The sequence below is a fragment of the Petromyzon marinus genome, chromosome 4 (genome assembly GCF_048934315.1).
Source record: "Petromyzon marinus isolate PM22_M1 ecotype Great Lakes invasive population chromosome 4, UKy_Petmar_22M1.pri1.0, whole genome shotgun sequence".
Taxonomy (NCBI): Eukaryota; Metazoa; Chordata; class Hyperoartia; order Petromyzontiformes; family Petromyzontidae; genus Petromyzon; species Petromyzon marinus.
In genome coordinates, this window is record NC_133670.1 from 19,145,380 (window position 1) to 19,161,024 (window position 15,645).

The 15,645-nt window shown below is 45.3% G+C and overlaps 1 protein-coding gene across 1 annotated transcript in view; it reads left to right on the forward strand.

Moving 5' to 3' along the window:
* LOC116938537 (receptor tyrosine-protein kinase erbB-4-like) overlaps window positions 1-11,515 on the forward strand; it is a 64,706-nt gene extending 53,191 nt beyond the window's left edge. The window contains exons 19-28 of the mRNA XM_032945721.2: window positions 722-820; window positions 1,921-2,106; window positions 2,805-2,960; window positions 5,049-5,124; window positions 5,252-5,398; window positions 5,507-5,604; window positions 5,770-5,937; window positions 6,867-6,911; window positions 8,072-8,426; window positions 9,757-11,515. Coding sequence (XP_032801612.2) covers window positions 722-820; window positions 1,921-2,106; window positions 2,805-2,960; window positions 5,049-5,124; window positions 5,252-5,398; window positions 5,507-5,604; window positions 5,770-5,937; window positions 6,867-6,911; window positions 8,072-8,426; window positions 9,757-10,142 — 1,716 coding nt within the window. The 3' untranslated portion in view covers window positions 10,143-11,515. The remainder of the gene's footprint in view (window positions 1-721; window positions 821-1,920; window positions 2,107-2,804; window positions 2,961-5,048; window positions 5,125-5,251; window positions 5,399-5,506; window positions 5,605-5,769; window positions 5,938-6,866; window positions 6,912-8,071; window positions 8,427-9,756) is intronic.
* The last annotated feature ends 4,130 nt before the right edge of the window (window positions 11,516-15,645 follow it).

Genomic DNA, 15,645 nt, shown 5'->3' on the forward strand with positions numbered 1-15,645 from the left:
TTCATGCAAGATGAATACTGCACGTTGGTGTTTGGCAAGTGTAAAAAATATTTTGGGGACATACTGTACCAAAACATCTGACATAATGGACAGCCTGGATCCATTAATGGGAGGGACCGTGTGGGAGTGGAGAAAGGGGGTGGAGAAGCTTGCGATATTTGTTTTCCAATTTGCTGCCTGCATTTATATTATTAAAAGCTGGTTTGCCAGATCTTCATCTGGAGAAGTTAGAACATGAAGCGTAACTCTTCCCCAATATTATCCCGATTGTGCTTTCGGCATCATTTCATTAGACAAACTATCTAATCGGATCTTTGCAACCCTTCATGTTGGAGAATGGCCCATGGAAGCAGACATCTCTGAGATCCGTTCAAGTGACCTCTGGTCCACATAATAGCGGGCAGCACTTTCACATGCGCTCTGCATACCATAGTCATGTTCATCCCATGACAATATTTTAATTCTAAAATGTGGAATTTAGCCAGCTTAAGTGCAGAAACCCATTTTACATGATGCCTTTTTTGTGTGCAGTTATTGGTGTCTGGGCTAAGAGCATCAACTCACTACACTTGAAAACGTGGTTTAATCGCAGGACATCACCAGGATTTGAAGCCACGAACTTAGCAGTACCAGCTCAGTGCTCTGACCACTGAGCCATCCGGCCGCCTTTCTGATTAATGTCACTGACAGCAGTGACTTCATGTTGTTGTGTCCTTGACAGGGGGTATGGATACCCGAGGGAGAATCGGTCAAGATCTCCGTTGCCATCAAAGTTTTGAGAGAAGCCACATCTCCAAAGGCCAACAAGGAGATTCTGGACGTAAGTATCACATTCCACGCAGTGGACTGGCGCAAGATTTAAACCATGCAGTGCTGCTTTACACAACGGCAACTGATGTGCCACACATACACTATAGATAAAGACTCCTGTGTAATAAAATAACAATTACAGCCTTTATCAAGCCACTGCTGGATGAAGGCCTCCCATACCATGCCAGTCGTGGGGGTTTGTTACACCATACTTAGCCATACTGGTCAGTGTGGGTTGATGAAGCGGAGGTGTGATATCAAGAGACAGGAAAGATATGACACGCCAATGATGTTAGCCGTGGATGGGAATCGAACTCAGTTTTCTGGGATCTTAGTGCATTGTACGAATCACTGCATAACCATTTCCCCTCTATATATAATTCCATATTGGGAAAATCATCTGCAATTGTTTTTATATTGCACCGATGCTGTCTGTAACCAAATGCTTTTTGAGGCTGGGTGCAAGGCTGCAGTTATTCATATACACAGAAACTGCTGTGAAAGAACACTTGACGTGTCGGATGATGATAATTGAGATGCTTATTATGGTAGATCCAAGTGTAATGCCGAGCACAACATGCAGGCATTGTATCCATCCTTATCATTATTAATCAATAATTACATTACGATAATCTTCATTGTCCTCAATCATCATTATCAGCACATCCTTTATTTATAACCAAGTAAGATAATGGAACACCAAGGGAGTGCCGATATCACCTCGTATTTCTCAATACCCTGTGGAGTTTCATATACGGAACAAAATAATTGCAATGTTCTATAAATAATAACCCTGTATCAGCACCATATTTACAGCACTTAAACAAAAAGCACCAAATCACTCTATCGCTATATGAATGGGGCTCTGATTTCCCATGGCCGCCTGTATTATAAATATATAACTAATTGTGAAGGGTTGATCTTGATTGGATCATGCCAGTGGGGCACAGTGGCATAATCAGCCGGTGTCACCCTTTCGTCGCGTGGTGATGTCGTGTCTGTTGATGGATATTTATTTTCTCGAACGTAATTTTTGATTCAGGGGTAGAGGGAGTCGCGCTCGTATCGTTAGGTAGCCTGTCCCAAAAGTTGCCAATCTCATGCGTGCAGGAGGCGTACCTGATGGCGCGCGTGGAGCACCCATACCTGGTGCAGCTGCTGGGCATCTGCCTGACCTCCACGACGCAGCTCGTGACGCAGCTCATGCCGCACGGCTGCCTCCTCGACTACGTGCGCGAGCACGTACACAAGCTCAACTCGCAGATCCTGCTCAACTGGTGTGTCCAGATCGCCAAGGTGCGTACCACCGTGGTAATCCACCGTCTCGATCAGAATCAGAATATTTACTTTCACAGATGTCCGGTAGTTTCACAGATGTCCAGTAGACTTGTCTCCATGGGTTTCGTTTGTCCGTTGCTGTTCTTCCTTTGCCCCCCTTCTGTTCCCTTCCAGTCATTATAATCATCATCGTTATCATCAGTGACCCGCTTATTGACATTTTGGAGCCACGGGGGTGGGCAATGTGGTATCCTCACTCCTAGCGGCCCCATTTTGCCTTGAGGGCACTAGAATGTGGGCATGCACCATCGCACACCGGTGTGTGACAGCATAAGGTTAAGAACTCAGCCGAGATATATCCAGTAGTAACAGTGTTTGTAATCCCTTTCCGCATACCGTTCCTTTTACGCCAGTGATGCTCGCACGAGCTAGCCTTGCCGCCTCACGGGGTCACAGGAGGAATATTTCACTGTCACAGTAGTGTAACGCATTACTGTGTGTTAAGTGGTGTAATATTAAACAGCTGACAAAAGCGGTACTTTTTTACGTCCTGGTAAAACTTATACAGATTTCCCAAGAGAGCTATGTCAAAAATATACGAACCAGGACAGACGACAACCCTGGTGTGTGAAGCTGAGCGGCGTGGCACCTCCTGCCCCCCCCCCCCATTTGCTCCTTTGACCCCACTTCCTCGCCCCCCCTCCCCCCCCACACAGGGCATGCTCTACCTGGAAGACCAGCGGCTGGTGCACCGCGACCTCGCTGCACGCAACATCCTCGTCAAGGCCGTCAACCACGTCAAGATCACCGACTTTGGGCTGGCGCGGCTGCTCGACGGTGACGAGCAGGAGTACCACGCCGAGGGGGGCAAGGTGACGATCGACACCGCCGCCGGGATCCAATCGCAGCACAGAGCCTTTGCCAGTCGTGCGGCAAGGCCTGCGGAAGTACTGTAGGAGTAGGATTATGGGTTCTTCAACTTGCGAACCAGCAGGTCTGTGTTAGCCGCTGAGGTCGTGATAGGTTTTCTTTTTTTTTCATTCATGTTGCTCCATGCCCCTGTACTGCTGGAGTTGTGCACTTTGAAATCTAAATTGAAAACTCGTTTCTTTAGAACTGCTTTTTGTGTTCAGTTTGTTTTCCTTCTCCCGCACCTCTGTTTAGCACGGTTGGCTACGTACGGTGCAAAAGAAGCTCAACATGCATACACTGATGCCTACTTTATTGAGGGCGATATTGGCACGTAAAATAAAGACTGATTGGTTAATGTTGGCATCTGAAGAGAACACCTTAATTAACTCGAATGGCTCTGTGGTGTTTTAAATAGTCCTTGAACGCAACAACTGGCTTCGAGTGCATTGCTATCTTTGTGATTTATCAACGTCATCGTTGCTATCTCAGCTGGACCCGGAACTCGAAGCACATCTGCGACGAAGAGCAGACGATGGCTCGCTCAGCTGCTCCAGTGTTGTCTGTTAGGGGGAGCTGTGCACGGCTGATGATTGACGTGCCACTATTGGCCGGGCACACAAATGATCGCCATTGATCTAAGTTGCGATGATGGACGTAAAATTAATGAAACAGTATTGAGCCTTGGGTGGAAACTTCCCATTCCTTTAGCAGATATTTTTATACATTGAACGTCGACGTCCCACAGTGGCACTTATTTTATTGACCCAAGAAGGACATTGAATTATAATGTCATATTATTTTGCATCTTATGGTGGTCGTGAGTCTATCGATAGAATAACCACTGTTGACTTTCCCACAAAGTGCATACTAATTTTATCTACCCCAGAGGGTCGATGGGTTGAGTCAACCCCAAAACCAGGATTTGAACTTGCTACCTTCCAATTGCGAGGCGCTCGCCTTGCCGCTGGGCCACCTGTCTGGGCTTTGCGAGATTCTGGGCACCGTAATGTCAACAAGGGAGCTGTGCAGCACGATGTGGGGTATTTCTCATGCCTGCTCCTAAGGCATTGACCCACAGTCCCTAATCACACTGATTGTGAAGGCATTCCTATTATTCACTGTCTTAAAGGAACAATCATCATTAGCAGTATCGTTATGCACCCGTATCTTCGAGGTGAAGACATGGTCCAAATGGTCCAGCAGTAGCGAGTTCACCGCTTTTTGTGGATGTTTGCGGTTCAACTCTGGCAGGCCGTGGACATTAACGATCCCATGACGTCATTCGAAGAGAGTAGGAAATCATGTGCCTGCATCATGCTCCAGATTTTCCACATTTGAAAAATTACCTGCAAATTACTTCATTGGAATTACACACAGCCACATCGCCTCCAAACTGTTAAACTACTGCAGACTGTCTTGATAAATCGCAGCGATAGCTTTCTGCAACTGTTGGCGCCAGTTCTGGCTGCCTTCCCCTTGTCTGTGGCTTCCCGCACCTTTGAATCTATGGAAATTGTGAGCACTTACAAAATGTGTAACTTTGAATGTAACTTCACAAGAATGGTGAAAAGACTTAATGTGCTAAATTATTATGAGCGCACACATGCGCGTGTCATGCGCGTGTCATGCGCGACCACCATTATATGGGGTGGCGAGATTCTCTCTTTCTTGCCTTTAGTAAAATGGGATTTTTTAAAATTCCGAACTTGTGATAGCAATATTTATTTCTTCATGTCACGACTATAGGTCGAGCCATTGTTTGATATAAAGCTTATGTTTGAGATAATTTATGAATGATGGCGATAGGGATATAAGATCCCAACTAAATATATAGGTATCTCCCTGTAGGATAAACTAAGAATAGGCATTTGCAAATTCTTGAAAACCCAAAATGGTCATAAATGGCTATTAGACAACATTCGAGTATGCTTTGGCAATTGTACAAATAGCTGTGCCCTGCTTAAGATTCTCATAAATAGCAAAACCAGCATATATTTAGAATACATCGCTTGGAATTATGCATTTTTAAAGTTCTGCTTTTTCCTCAGATGCCCATTAAGTGGATGGCACTGGAATCCATACAGTACAGGAAATTCACTCACCAGAGTGACGTGTGGAGTTTTGGTAAGAATACGATCTGTTTTGTTGAATGAAAGTTGTTTATTTTCAAAGTGCTCTAGAGAAAGTTGTTTGAACCACACGCAGACTTCAAAGCAGAATGAGAGTTTGCTGTTGCTTGTGGTCCCTGCAGGAGTTACCGTATGGGAGCTGATGATGTTTGGAGGAAAACCGTACGATGGAATTCCAGCCCGAGAAATCCCAGATCTTCTGGAGAAGGGGGAGAGGCTGCCTCAGCCTCCCATCTGCACCATTGATGTGTACATGGTCATGGTCAAATGTAAGCCATATGTGCCCACTCCAGCTTGAGGTTCTTCTATAATGTATACGTCCACACATGGAAATTTAACCGGACCCTATGTTAACTGTATTTCTTATTCATTTTAAGGTTGGATGATCGATGCCGAGGCACGCCCAAGGTTCAGCGAGCTTATTTCAGACTTCTCTAAGATGGCCCGTGATCCAAAGAGGTTCTTGGTCATCCAGGTGAGTGCAGGTCAACGTGCCTACAAATGTACACAGCTCGCAGCTGCCTTTAATCACCAAAAAGCATGAGCGTATATTTAAGCCACCGAGCAGAGTCCACTGGATGTAGAGTGAGCGCTGGGAAATAGTGCGGCCCTCTTGACTGCACTGACTTTTCTGCTGCAGGGAGATGGAGTGCATGACCTGCCCAGCCCCTTTGTCAGCAAGTTCTACAAGGCCCTGCTGGAGGAGGATGACTTCAAGGACCTTGTGGATGGAGAAGAGTACCTCAATACTAAGCCCTTTACACTGCAGCCTCCTCCTACAGGCCGGAGAAGGGGGGCATCTGCAGTGGTGAGAACGCCGAGATGAAGCCAGCACATGAGGTCACCGCGGTGACGCCGCAGTGCCCTCTCGCCAATAAATATCCATAACCACGTGCTTAGCCATTTTGGCTACAGAGTAGTGCCTGGTGATTGATCGTCCTCATTTTCCGGAGCATTTTATGTAGAGTCTGTCGACTGCTGAGTTTCCTGTTCATAATTCACAAGGGGTTTTTAAAAAAAATAATTTTCCTGACCGGTTTTGGCACATTCTATTTTGCACTAAAGCTGCATTTTTTTTTTATGTTTTTTCTCTCCACTAAATGCTAAGATATATTTTACTTCCAAGGTATATTATATTTTGGAGAGCTAGTCCTGTGGCTCGTAATCTAGAGACTGAGGAATTTACATTGCCGTTCAAGGTGGTTGAGACCTTGGGTAAGTTGGTAAGTTGCTTTATCTGATAGTCTTCCGTGTATGCTGTGTAGTGAACCATTTCTGGATTGTTTAAATTGTGATTATGATGATTCAGTTTACTAAACATCTCCTAAGAAGCACATAGAGAATAGTTTGTTAAAAGTTTTTGTTTTCCGAATTGTTAAAACGCATTGTCATGAAAGAAGCAGCCTTTAAGGCATTCTCACACAGCGGTGCAAAAACATTGAATTATAAAACGGCCCACGGAAGGAGATATCACAGAACTACTTCTGAGATTCCGTCTGTGACATATTTGATTGACACTGTGGGACTCTAGGGACTCTAAACTTTTCCAACATGCCCTGCTACAGAGAAAAAAAACGCATACTACGTTTGAGAACACGGTGTAATCATGGGTGGTTAGGATCCAGAATTGAACCCGGGATTCTAGGTGGTGCCGGCTTAGTCCACTGACCCACAGGCCACCTGGTTACCGACTACGTTTGAATATTTTAACAACACCGATCGTTGTTATTTTTCCAGACCAACGGAGACAGTTCGGCTGCTCCAACGTCACCAACAAACAGTGTAAGTTTAGTTTCACCGTTTAATGCACATGCAAATGACATTATCTGCAGCATATTTGAAGTACAACGTAATTTACGTTAAAGTCCAGGAAACCGAGGGAAAAATACATATTTTTTTCCCTGGAAATCCAATGTCACGCAAACGATGCGACGTTCACAATTGTAATGAGAGGTAACGTGTTATAGTGATGACCGGATGACAGACAAAAAAAAACAAGTGACTGTGTTGGCAGTAGAAATACAAAAAAATCTCACCACATTCATCATGAACACTGCCTTATAAGAGGCGTCTGCTTTTGTTAAGCCCACGGCCTTGTGGCAGATTGACTGTGCAAATTTGGGCTGGGGGAGAGGGCATTCGTTACCCAAGGTGTGCCTGGGTAATTGGCTCAGCTCCTGCTATATAAAGGGGGACTATATAAGCCAGAGAATAGAGAGGAGGGCAGGAAGCTGTGGCTCCATATTGCTAATGGCGACAGTGGTGATGCAAAGTGTGATGACGATGTTGCGAAAAGCCTGTGAGTGATGCACAAGAAGTACACCGTGAACCCTGTTTCTGAGTTCCACCTAACAGTGCTAGAAAAACCCTTTGACAGGGCTTCTATGTAATGTAACGGCCCTTATTCTTTTGGACATGCACATCAATCAAAGGACCATGCCAGAGATGTTGGCCTGGGCCAGGGGTCGGATTCGGTAAAAGAAAAAAAATCAACATTTCAAAATCGGCAATGCCATGTCACTATGAGACGGTGGCTGCTTAATAAATTACGTCACGAAGCAGCCCTTAAATAGCCGCACGCGGCTCCAGAGCCCCAGGTTGCCGACCCCTGGCCTCTGCGGGAATAATGACCAACTTGAGTATTTTTATTGTGCAAGGTGACAGGCAGATAACTTTCAACCATCTCACTTGGTGGACAGCATTGTTGTGTTGTTGTACTGTACATCCATACTTTCACGCATATGCTGCCTGCCCTCACCAACCCACATGGTGAAGCATAATCAAATAACCTCCTCGGCCTACATTGCACAGGGAGGCCCTCATCCAACAGTGGAATGACATGTACTTGTATGTCAGCCTCACACAACTGATGGTGACGTACGCGAGCCAACAGCGCGGGCTAAACACGGAGCGTGGTCGCGTGCGTGCGTGCGTGCGTGCAGCAAGTGCCCCTGCTCGCGGACAGACGCTCGTCGTCACGTGGCACCTCCGGCCGGGCTCACGGGCGGGCCGCCTCCTTCGAGGGCCCCGTGCGGGATGGGGGCCACGGAGCCCGTGTCCCCGTGACCCCGCACCCCCGGCTCGGCCGCAGCGTGCGCCACGACGGGGTCGAGCAGGGGGCCAAGGGCATGGACGGTGCCGCCGCCGCGGCCGCCGCCGCCGCCGCCGCCACCACCACCACCAAGTGCGGAATTGTCCCCAGGGTTAACAGCCTGCGCTACCTAAAGTCGCCCGGCGCACAGCCCTCGACGGAAGAAGAGTCGGATGTCCCGCCGGACCCCGTTTGGCTCCAATCCGGTGCGTGCCACGTTTATATTCACACACACTTGGAATTAATCGTCATCAGCCATGAACAATTCCCCGCTGCTCGATACAATATCCAGGGTCAACCCTGCCTGGCTTTTGAGATCTGATGAGATCAGATCCATTACAGGTGATTTGATCATTATTATCATCACCAACCATCCACTACTGGATGAAGCTCCCCCCTCCTTCCTCCCAAGAACACGAGCGGATTTCATTGATCAGTCTCTGTGGTGGATGTATTCTCGGGCGCAACGCCATTATATTGTTTTATCATTCTTCATTTTTGCAAAACGGATAAGCAGACTATATTCCTCATTTTAACATATACCTGTGTCTCCACGTAAAAAAATATGATGGAAATGTTTTTGTTACACAATCCATCGGCCCCCATGGCCTTCTGGTAATGCATAATTCCAGCAGTATTTATTCAGTAGACGCCAACTGTGGACTGACATATAGTGTATCATCAACAGTCAGGATTGCTTGAATCAATGCTGCTGAACTGCTAGGTGCTACAGGTAAGGACCTCCTCTTTAAGATATGGGTCCTAGAACCTTGATTTTAAGTAAAGTTATATTTAATCTTACACGCGTGTATTGAACTCTGTCTCGTAATTTTATGCACGTACAGCCCTTTTTGTCAATACATTGCTGAATAAAGAGCCTCCCCACACAGTGCAGGTCGTGACCATACTTCGCCACGTTGATTAGTGTGCTACGATGAAGGTGGGGAGAGTGGATATTGAGCACATAAGCACAGTACAATAATGGATGTTGCTGCATTGCTCTCTGCTGCCCACCTTGTGGCCCTGCAGCAGTTGAAGACAAACTGCTGTGCATAGTGGTCACCCATCTAGACGTGGCCCTGCAGCAGTTGAAGACAAACTGCTGTGCATAGTGGTCACCCATCTAGACACTATCCAGACCCAACCCTGTTAAGTGTCCGAGATCTGAAAAGATCGAATGCATTCTGGGTGATTTTAGGCATCCTAATCATCATCGGCCATGATACAATCCATTGATTTATGAATGTCTCCCAAAGCCATCGCTATCGCTCATGATCCAGCGCTGCAATATATTTCGTCACAATGTATTTAATATAATTCCCCTTGTATTTCCCCCCAGGTTATCTTTGCAAAAGAGAGACTTGTCTCAATAGGCTGTCATTTAAATCTAACACATTGATAATGATAACAACGTAGTCATCCAAGATAAAAACATGCAAAAAATAGTTTTCCGACTGATGCAACATTTTAAAGGCTCATTCTGACCTAAGTTTTTCCATGCCATCCCTTTACCGACATACGTGAACCCGATCGCAGGTGACCCCTCATTGATGCTGGAGAACCCGGAATACCTGGTCAGCCCGTCGGCCGTCGCGCACGGCCCCCGAGGCGATCAGCAGATCTACGTCAACGACTTTCCCAGCCCAATGGAAAACCCAGAATACATGGAGCAGGACAAGACATCGTCGGCAGGAGAACCCGACTGCCCGTTGATATGTGACGAGCGGCCAGCGCCCGGCTCCGGAGCGACGAGTGAGAGCAACCTGGAGTACTTGAACATGCAGCCGGCCAAAAGCAGGCCCAGGCAGAATGGCGGCGTGATGCTCAGCACCGCAGAAAACGTGGAATACTTGGGGGACTTTGCCGAGAGGCCTGCAGCGGTTACACTGCACAACTCTCTATCAACTCACACCACTGTTTGACACTCAGGGACACTTGTGTGTGCATCCGCAGTAGTATCAAACTATCAACAGCGGCACCAGTATCATTAGTAGTAGCAGCAGCAGCAGTGACAGCGGCAACGTTATTATTTCTAAGCTGCAGTACAATGCACTATCACCCATACCAATATGTCACACCAGGACACAGTGAGTGCAGTAGAGGCGGCGGCAGAAAAGTCACTACCCTCTGTGAGCAGCACGAACCGTACATTTGCCCAATCGTTTTATTATGTTGACACATCACTGATGAATGGGATTTCTGTGGAAATATCCACATCCTACACGAAGGACATGGTCATGCCCTTCTCGACAGATAGCAACTCATGGCTAAATGGGTAAGCATTTCTGCAGTATATCATTCATATCACATTTGCAATAATTTATTAATTTACAAGGCACATAGCTGTGATTTGTAACTTTTCAAAGCAAATGTAATTCTGTACACATTTGAAATTGGTTAAAATACACAATTATTTATATTTACTCTCGTTTGCTTACCACGGCATTTATTCACAATTTCATCGTAAGTGCCACACAGAGTGAGGGATAAAAGGACTGTACATTTATATTTTATTTTTGTAAATGATGATTTGGAAGAACGGGAGAGTAGGGTGTGAAATTGAACACAACTTTGTTCAAGGTTGTGACCACTTATAAATTTGCACAGAAAAACTTTTTAGATATATAGATTTGCATATTTTGAAATGTCGACATGCAAAGATAAATGATAGATATGATAACTGCAAATGTAGAGCACATTAGTATTTGTGTGGAGTCCTACAGTAAGAATATGGTTTTATTTGACTGGAAATGTAATTGTGTCGTCTATGATATGTGTTATGATTTGTTTGCTGTAAAAATAAGGGTTTTTTTATGCTAGGTTTAAGGTATATATTTTGTTCAGATGAGGGTGCTTTTTGCATAATGGAACACTGCCCGGGTGAATACCTTTAGTTTGTTAATCAAGTTATTATCCCGCCTTTAAAAAAACAACTTCAGAATCATGCAGTTAAGCATAATCTACTCTGTTTTGCATGATTGTATGGTGACTTTGTGCTGGTATATGTATAGTTTGTATTATAAGTTTTAACAATGATTACTGCTGAAGCCTACAATAATTGAAACCACTGAAATATACAACTCACATTTGTATATTGCAGTTTTAGTTTTTTTCAGTTGACAACACTATAGTGAAGATGATTTGGTAGCCCTATGTAATTTTAAATGTATTATAATTTTATCAAACTTTACGGTAATCGTCACACATTACACTTTTCTATATTTGTAGCTCTTGGTTGTGAACACAGTTTTTTTATACCAGAAACATAAATAAAAGTTTGCTTAGCCTAGCAGAATGCCGAGTGAGTCTGCTGTGTTAATCATAGCATTGCGATCAAATTTCACCTTTTTACAAAGTCGTTAAGTAATATATTACTTTCCAGATGTTAAACCGTTTGCATGCTTTCACACCTGTACACATTCACACGCACAACTGAACTGGTACACACAGGGACTGGCCCACACACACACATACACGTCGACCAAAAAGCAAGTTTAAAAAAATATCTCGACCAAACAGCGTGGCAGTTGGCAAAGAACTGTGGCTTTTATTTGCACAGGTGTTGACCAAGAAACCCAGCGTTAACCCTCGGGAGGATTTGCAAGCGAGTTGGCATAAACAGGGCTCCATTCATAGCAGATTATTTTATATATACTGTAGTGGAATTTATGCTTTCGGCTAAAATACAACTAGTAACCCTGCGCCTGACGGGCTGATGTGACGTGTGTTTGTGACACCGCCAAGGCACTTGCCAGGGTGCCGTGTTCAGGATTCTGTGAGCTAGGTGGGTTGCAGCCCAGAAAGCCAGTCTAGCAAGTGCCTGCGCTGTCTGCTCTGCCAGACCCGATGTAGAAGGGGAGAAAAAACACATCATAGACGCTGGGTTTAAAAGCAACTTACTCCAGCCAAGGTCTTAAGGGATATACGAGGTGGCGAGATGTTAACGAAAATACCTTCCCCCCTGCTATGCAGGAGGCCGTGAGTTCGAGCCCGACGCTGACGCCTATCTATTTGGAGTTGTCGTGTTATCTCCGTGGTCACGTGGATTTTTCTCTGGGTCCTCCGGTTTCCCCCTTCACATTTAGAATGAACATCACGCGTTTAGAGTATTTGGCTGGTGTACATTTCCACACGATACGTCACTTCGGCGAGCTATAATTTGTGGCCAAGTCGTTTCTGAAAAAGAGCTGTCTAGCTCAGTGGGCATTACCTGGCAAAATAAAAAGTGAAGTTTAGTCGAAGATGGTTCAACGTCATAAGAATACTACTATTACGACGTATGCTTTTGCAGGTGTGCTGCATAGCTCTCCGATGTATTTTCTGGTTCTTAAAGAAGCTTCCCGGGAGCAACAAGCGGTACAACTTGACAACATCAGAGAGCTATCAAAGACGATAGCCTAGAACTGGGAATTACACGAGCAGAGGCCAATAGAACTAGTTGGGAGATAGACACAGCTCAAAGTTTTCCATGAGTTGGGCTGAATTGTTTTATTTCCTGAGTTGCATGGCTCTCTTTCAGGACGGTTAAATGATTGTCGTGCATAATCCCAGCTGATGAAATTGCGGGTAATTTTTCAAATTATCATGACGCTGGCATACAACGGCCTACTCTTGCGAAGCGACGTCACGGGATCTTTAACGTTGGAAACGGACGGTGCATGTCTTTGACAGCTAATACACCAGCGGTATTTATCGGGGCGGTCGCTCGATTCGAAACGTGAACCTCTGCCAAAAGGGGCGAACGCGCCAGCGCCGGTACCGCGTCACTGTCTCACGTTGCCGACGAAGCCCGTGGCATTTGGCCCAAAAGGTTCAACTGCGACCGTGGGAGCAGCTTACAATCTGCTGCAGCTGGTTGTAAGCGCACAGTCCTCTTGCACACGTGGCTCGGACATCGGCCTCGTGCAAGCAGAGGCGTTGTGGCAAGGCCGTAATTATAATATATATTGGGGGGGGTCACATCCCCCCCCCCCAATATTCAAATATGCTCAAAATGTCCCCCCCCCAATATATTGCTATAAAAGAGATTTCTGTTTATATTGTGGTTATGGTTGTACTTTATCTAATCTCTACCATTACATACAATGAAACAAGAAAAGGTAAAAAAAAGAAAAACAGTAATGACACTATGAGACATTGTTAGTGATTTTTTAAAATATTTTAAGCAGGAAATTCGCTTTCAATTTTAGATTTTTTTTCTGACTCCATGGCTACGGCCTTGCGTTGAGGTTCCTATTAAAGTCGCCACTTTATACTCAAGAGCCGCACTGTACTCTGGATGAGCCTTGGTGAAGCGGGTATACACTTGGCATCCTCGCAAGGCTTGGCACAATCCGAGGATCATTGAAAACATGCTGAAATATTCCTTTCACCACCGTGGACGTTGACCGAACACTGACTTTTCATTGATAAGCGCAGTAATATAACTGTTCATGCAATGGTCCTTTTGCTATAAATAACGACCACTGGGAAAATGTTCATGACATGTTGTTCGGTCGCAAGGAATTTTTCAAGTTTTGTTTGCGAATGACAATGGTGGTGAAGCATTCGCAAGCCATCGCTTGGCATGCACAGCTGCCAGACTAAGTCTGAAATGTGTAACTAAAAAACATTGCGCGTTGCCATCAACGGCTGTTGTTCCGCTGCGGGCATTGGGCCCGGGTTACACATTGTATGTGCGTTAATTGGTGTAGAGGGATGGGGGGCAATTCTGTCGTGGGTGTACACGGTTCTTGACCCCACTGGCATTTAAATCCCGAGGTCGACGGTTCATTCTCGGCAGTTTAATCAGTGGGCAAGTTTCTTGACCATCTTCAACGCCCACCGCCACCACCACACCACCAACTCCCGGCCTCTGTCGCCCCAACAGGGCGCGCCACGGTGGCTAGGAGATGTTAACTACCTCGCCTGGTGTACAGGAGGTCATGGGGTTCGATCCCGACCCTGACGCCTGCTGTATATTTGGAGCTTGCATGCATCTCTCACCCCGTGGTTTTTTTCCCCCCACATTTAGGATCGACATCACGGCGTTTCGAGTATTTGCCTGCTGCACATTCCCACGTGATGAGCCATTTCGTTGAGCTATCATTTGTGGCCAGGTCGCTTCTGAAAAAAGAGCTACGTCACTCAGTGGGCCTTACCTGGTAAAATAAAATTAAAAAAAGAGTGCATAGTTTAACAGTAAAAAAATTGGTACACCGGAGTCGATCGCCAGGTCCCACGTGGTTGGGTAAATTGTGGGTACTCTCACATCTCTCAAGATGAAAAAAAAAACCCCATCAGGAGTGGCGTGAGCAAGAAATTGCAGGGCTGAACTTTTACCTTCACACATTTGGCCTTGAACCACTTATGATAACAAGTGTGCAGCAGGAATGCGCTTTCGTGGCTGTTGAGCTCAGCACTGTAACGCATCTCAAGGCACGAGAGGACTACATTCATTTTACACGCATTCCTTTACAGTGTTTGTTTTTTTCTGTATAAGGGGCACAGTCTCTGGACAAAACGACCACACTCGGGTTTAAAAAAGAAAAACGCGATGCGATACAGCTTTGAAAGGACGATTTACAGAGCGCGTTAAACAAACAGCTTCAACTCTTATTTAACGCCTTGACAGATAGATTATTAAACTTGAGGGTTTTTTTTTCAAAGCTGCTCATCCTTTAATGCTCGAGTAAGTCAGATTTTTTTTTGTGTGGTATCCATTTATTCGCCACAGATTCTCAGCAGAAGTCACTGCAGGTGCCGGAACATTTTGTCATAAAAAGAAGCCAGGATTTTGGATTTAGATCGTCTGGGAAGAAATGTTTTAATTATATGGCTTCCTAATTAAGTAAAATGTTAAAGGATTTAGAGACGTGCATACTATTATTGGGCTACCATACTTCTACTGCTTTTTACTTTTTGATGATTGAATTTCAATACAGAAATGATATTGCAGGAGCCCTCTAACACTGTAGTATGACTTAGCTAAAGGGTTCCCCATCACCAGGGTTACCCTCCTGCACCAGAATGAATACTGTAAACTACTATATTGTAATCACAGTCTCGTTGAAAACGCCACTCATGCGGACTAGAAGGTAAATGTGCTTCCCTGAAATGTCTTGCTCACCCCACTGCTTATGGAGGGGCTTCCACAAGAGGGAGCTATGGATAGCCCCAAAAGATGGCATTTGGCCTACTGATCCACGCTGGTCAAACGCTTAGGAATAAACTGAAGTAAACTATTTTTTTTATTTCACCAGGTAAGGTCCACTGAGCTGTATAGCTCTTTTGTCAGAAGCGACCTGGCCACAAATCATAGCTCAAGAAAGTCGGTTATCATGTGGACATCTATAGCGGCTAAAATACTAAACGCATGTCTCTAAATGTGGAGGGAAATCCCAGAGAAAAATCCACGTGACCACGGAGAGAACATGCAAACTCCAA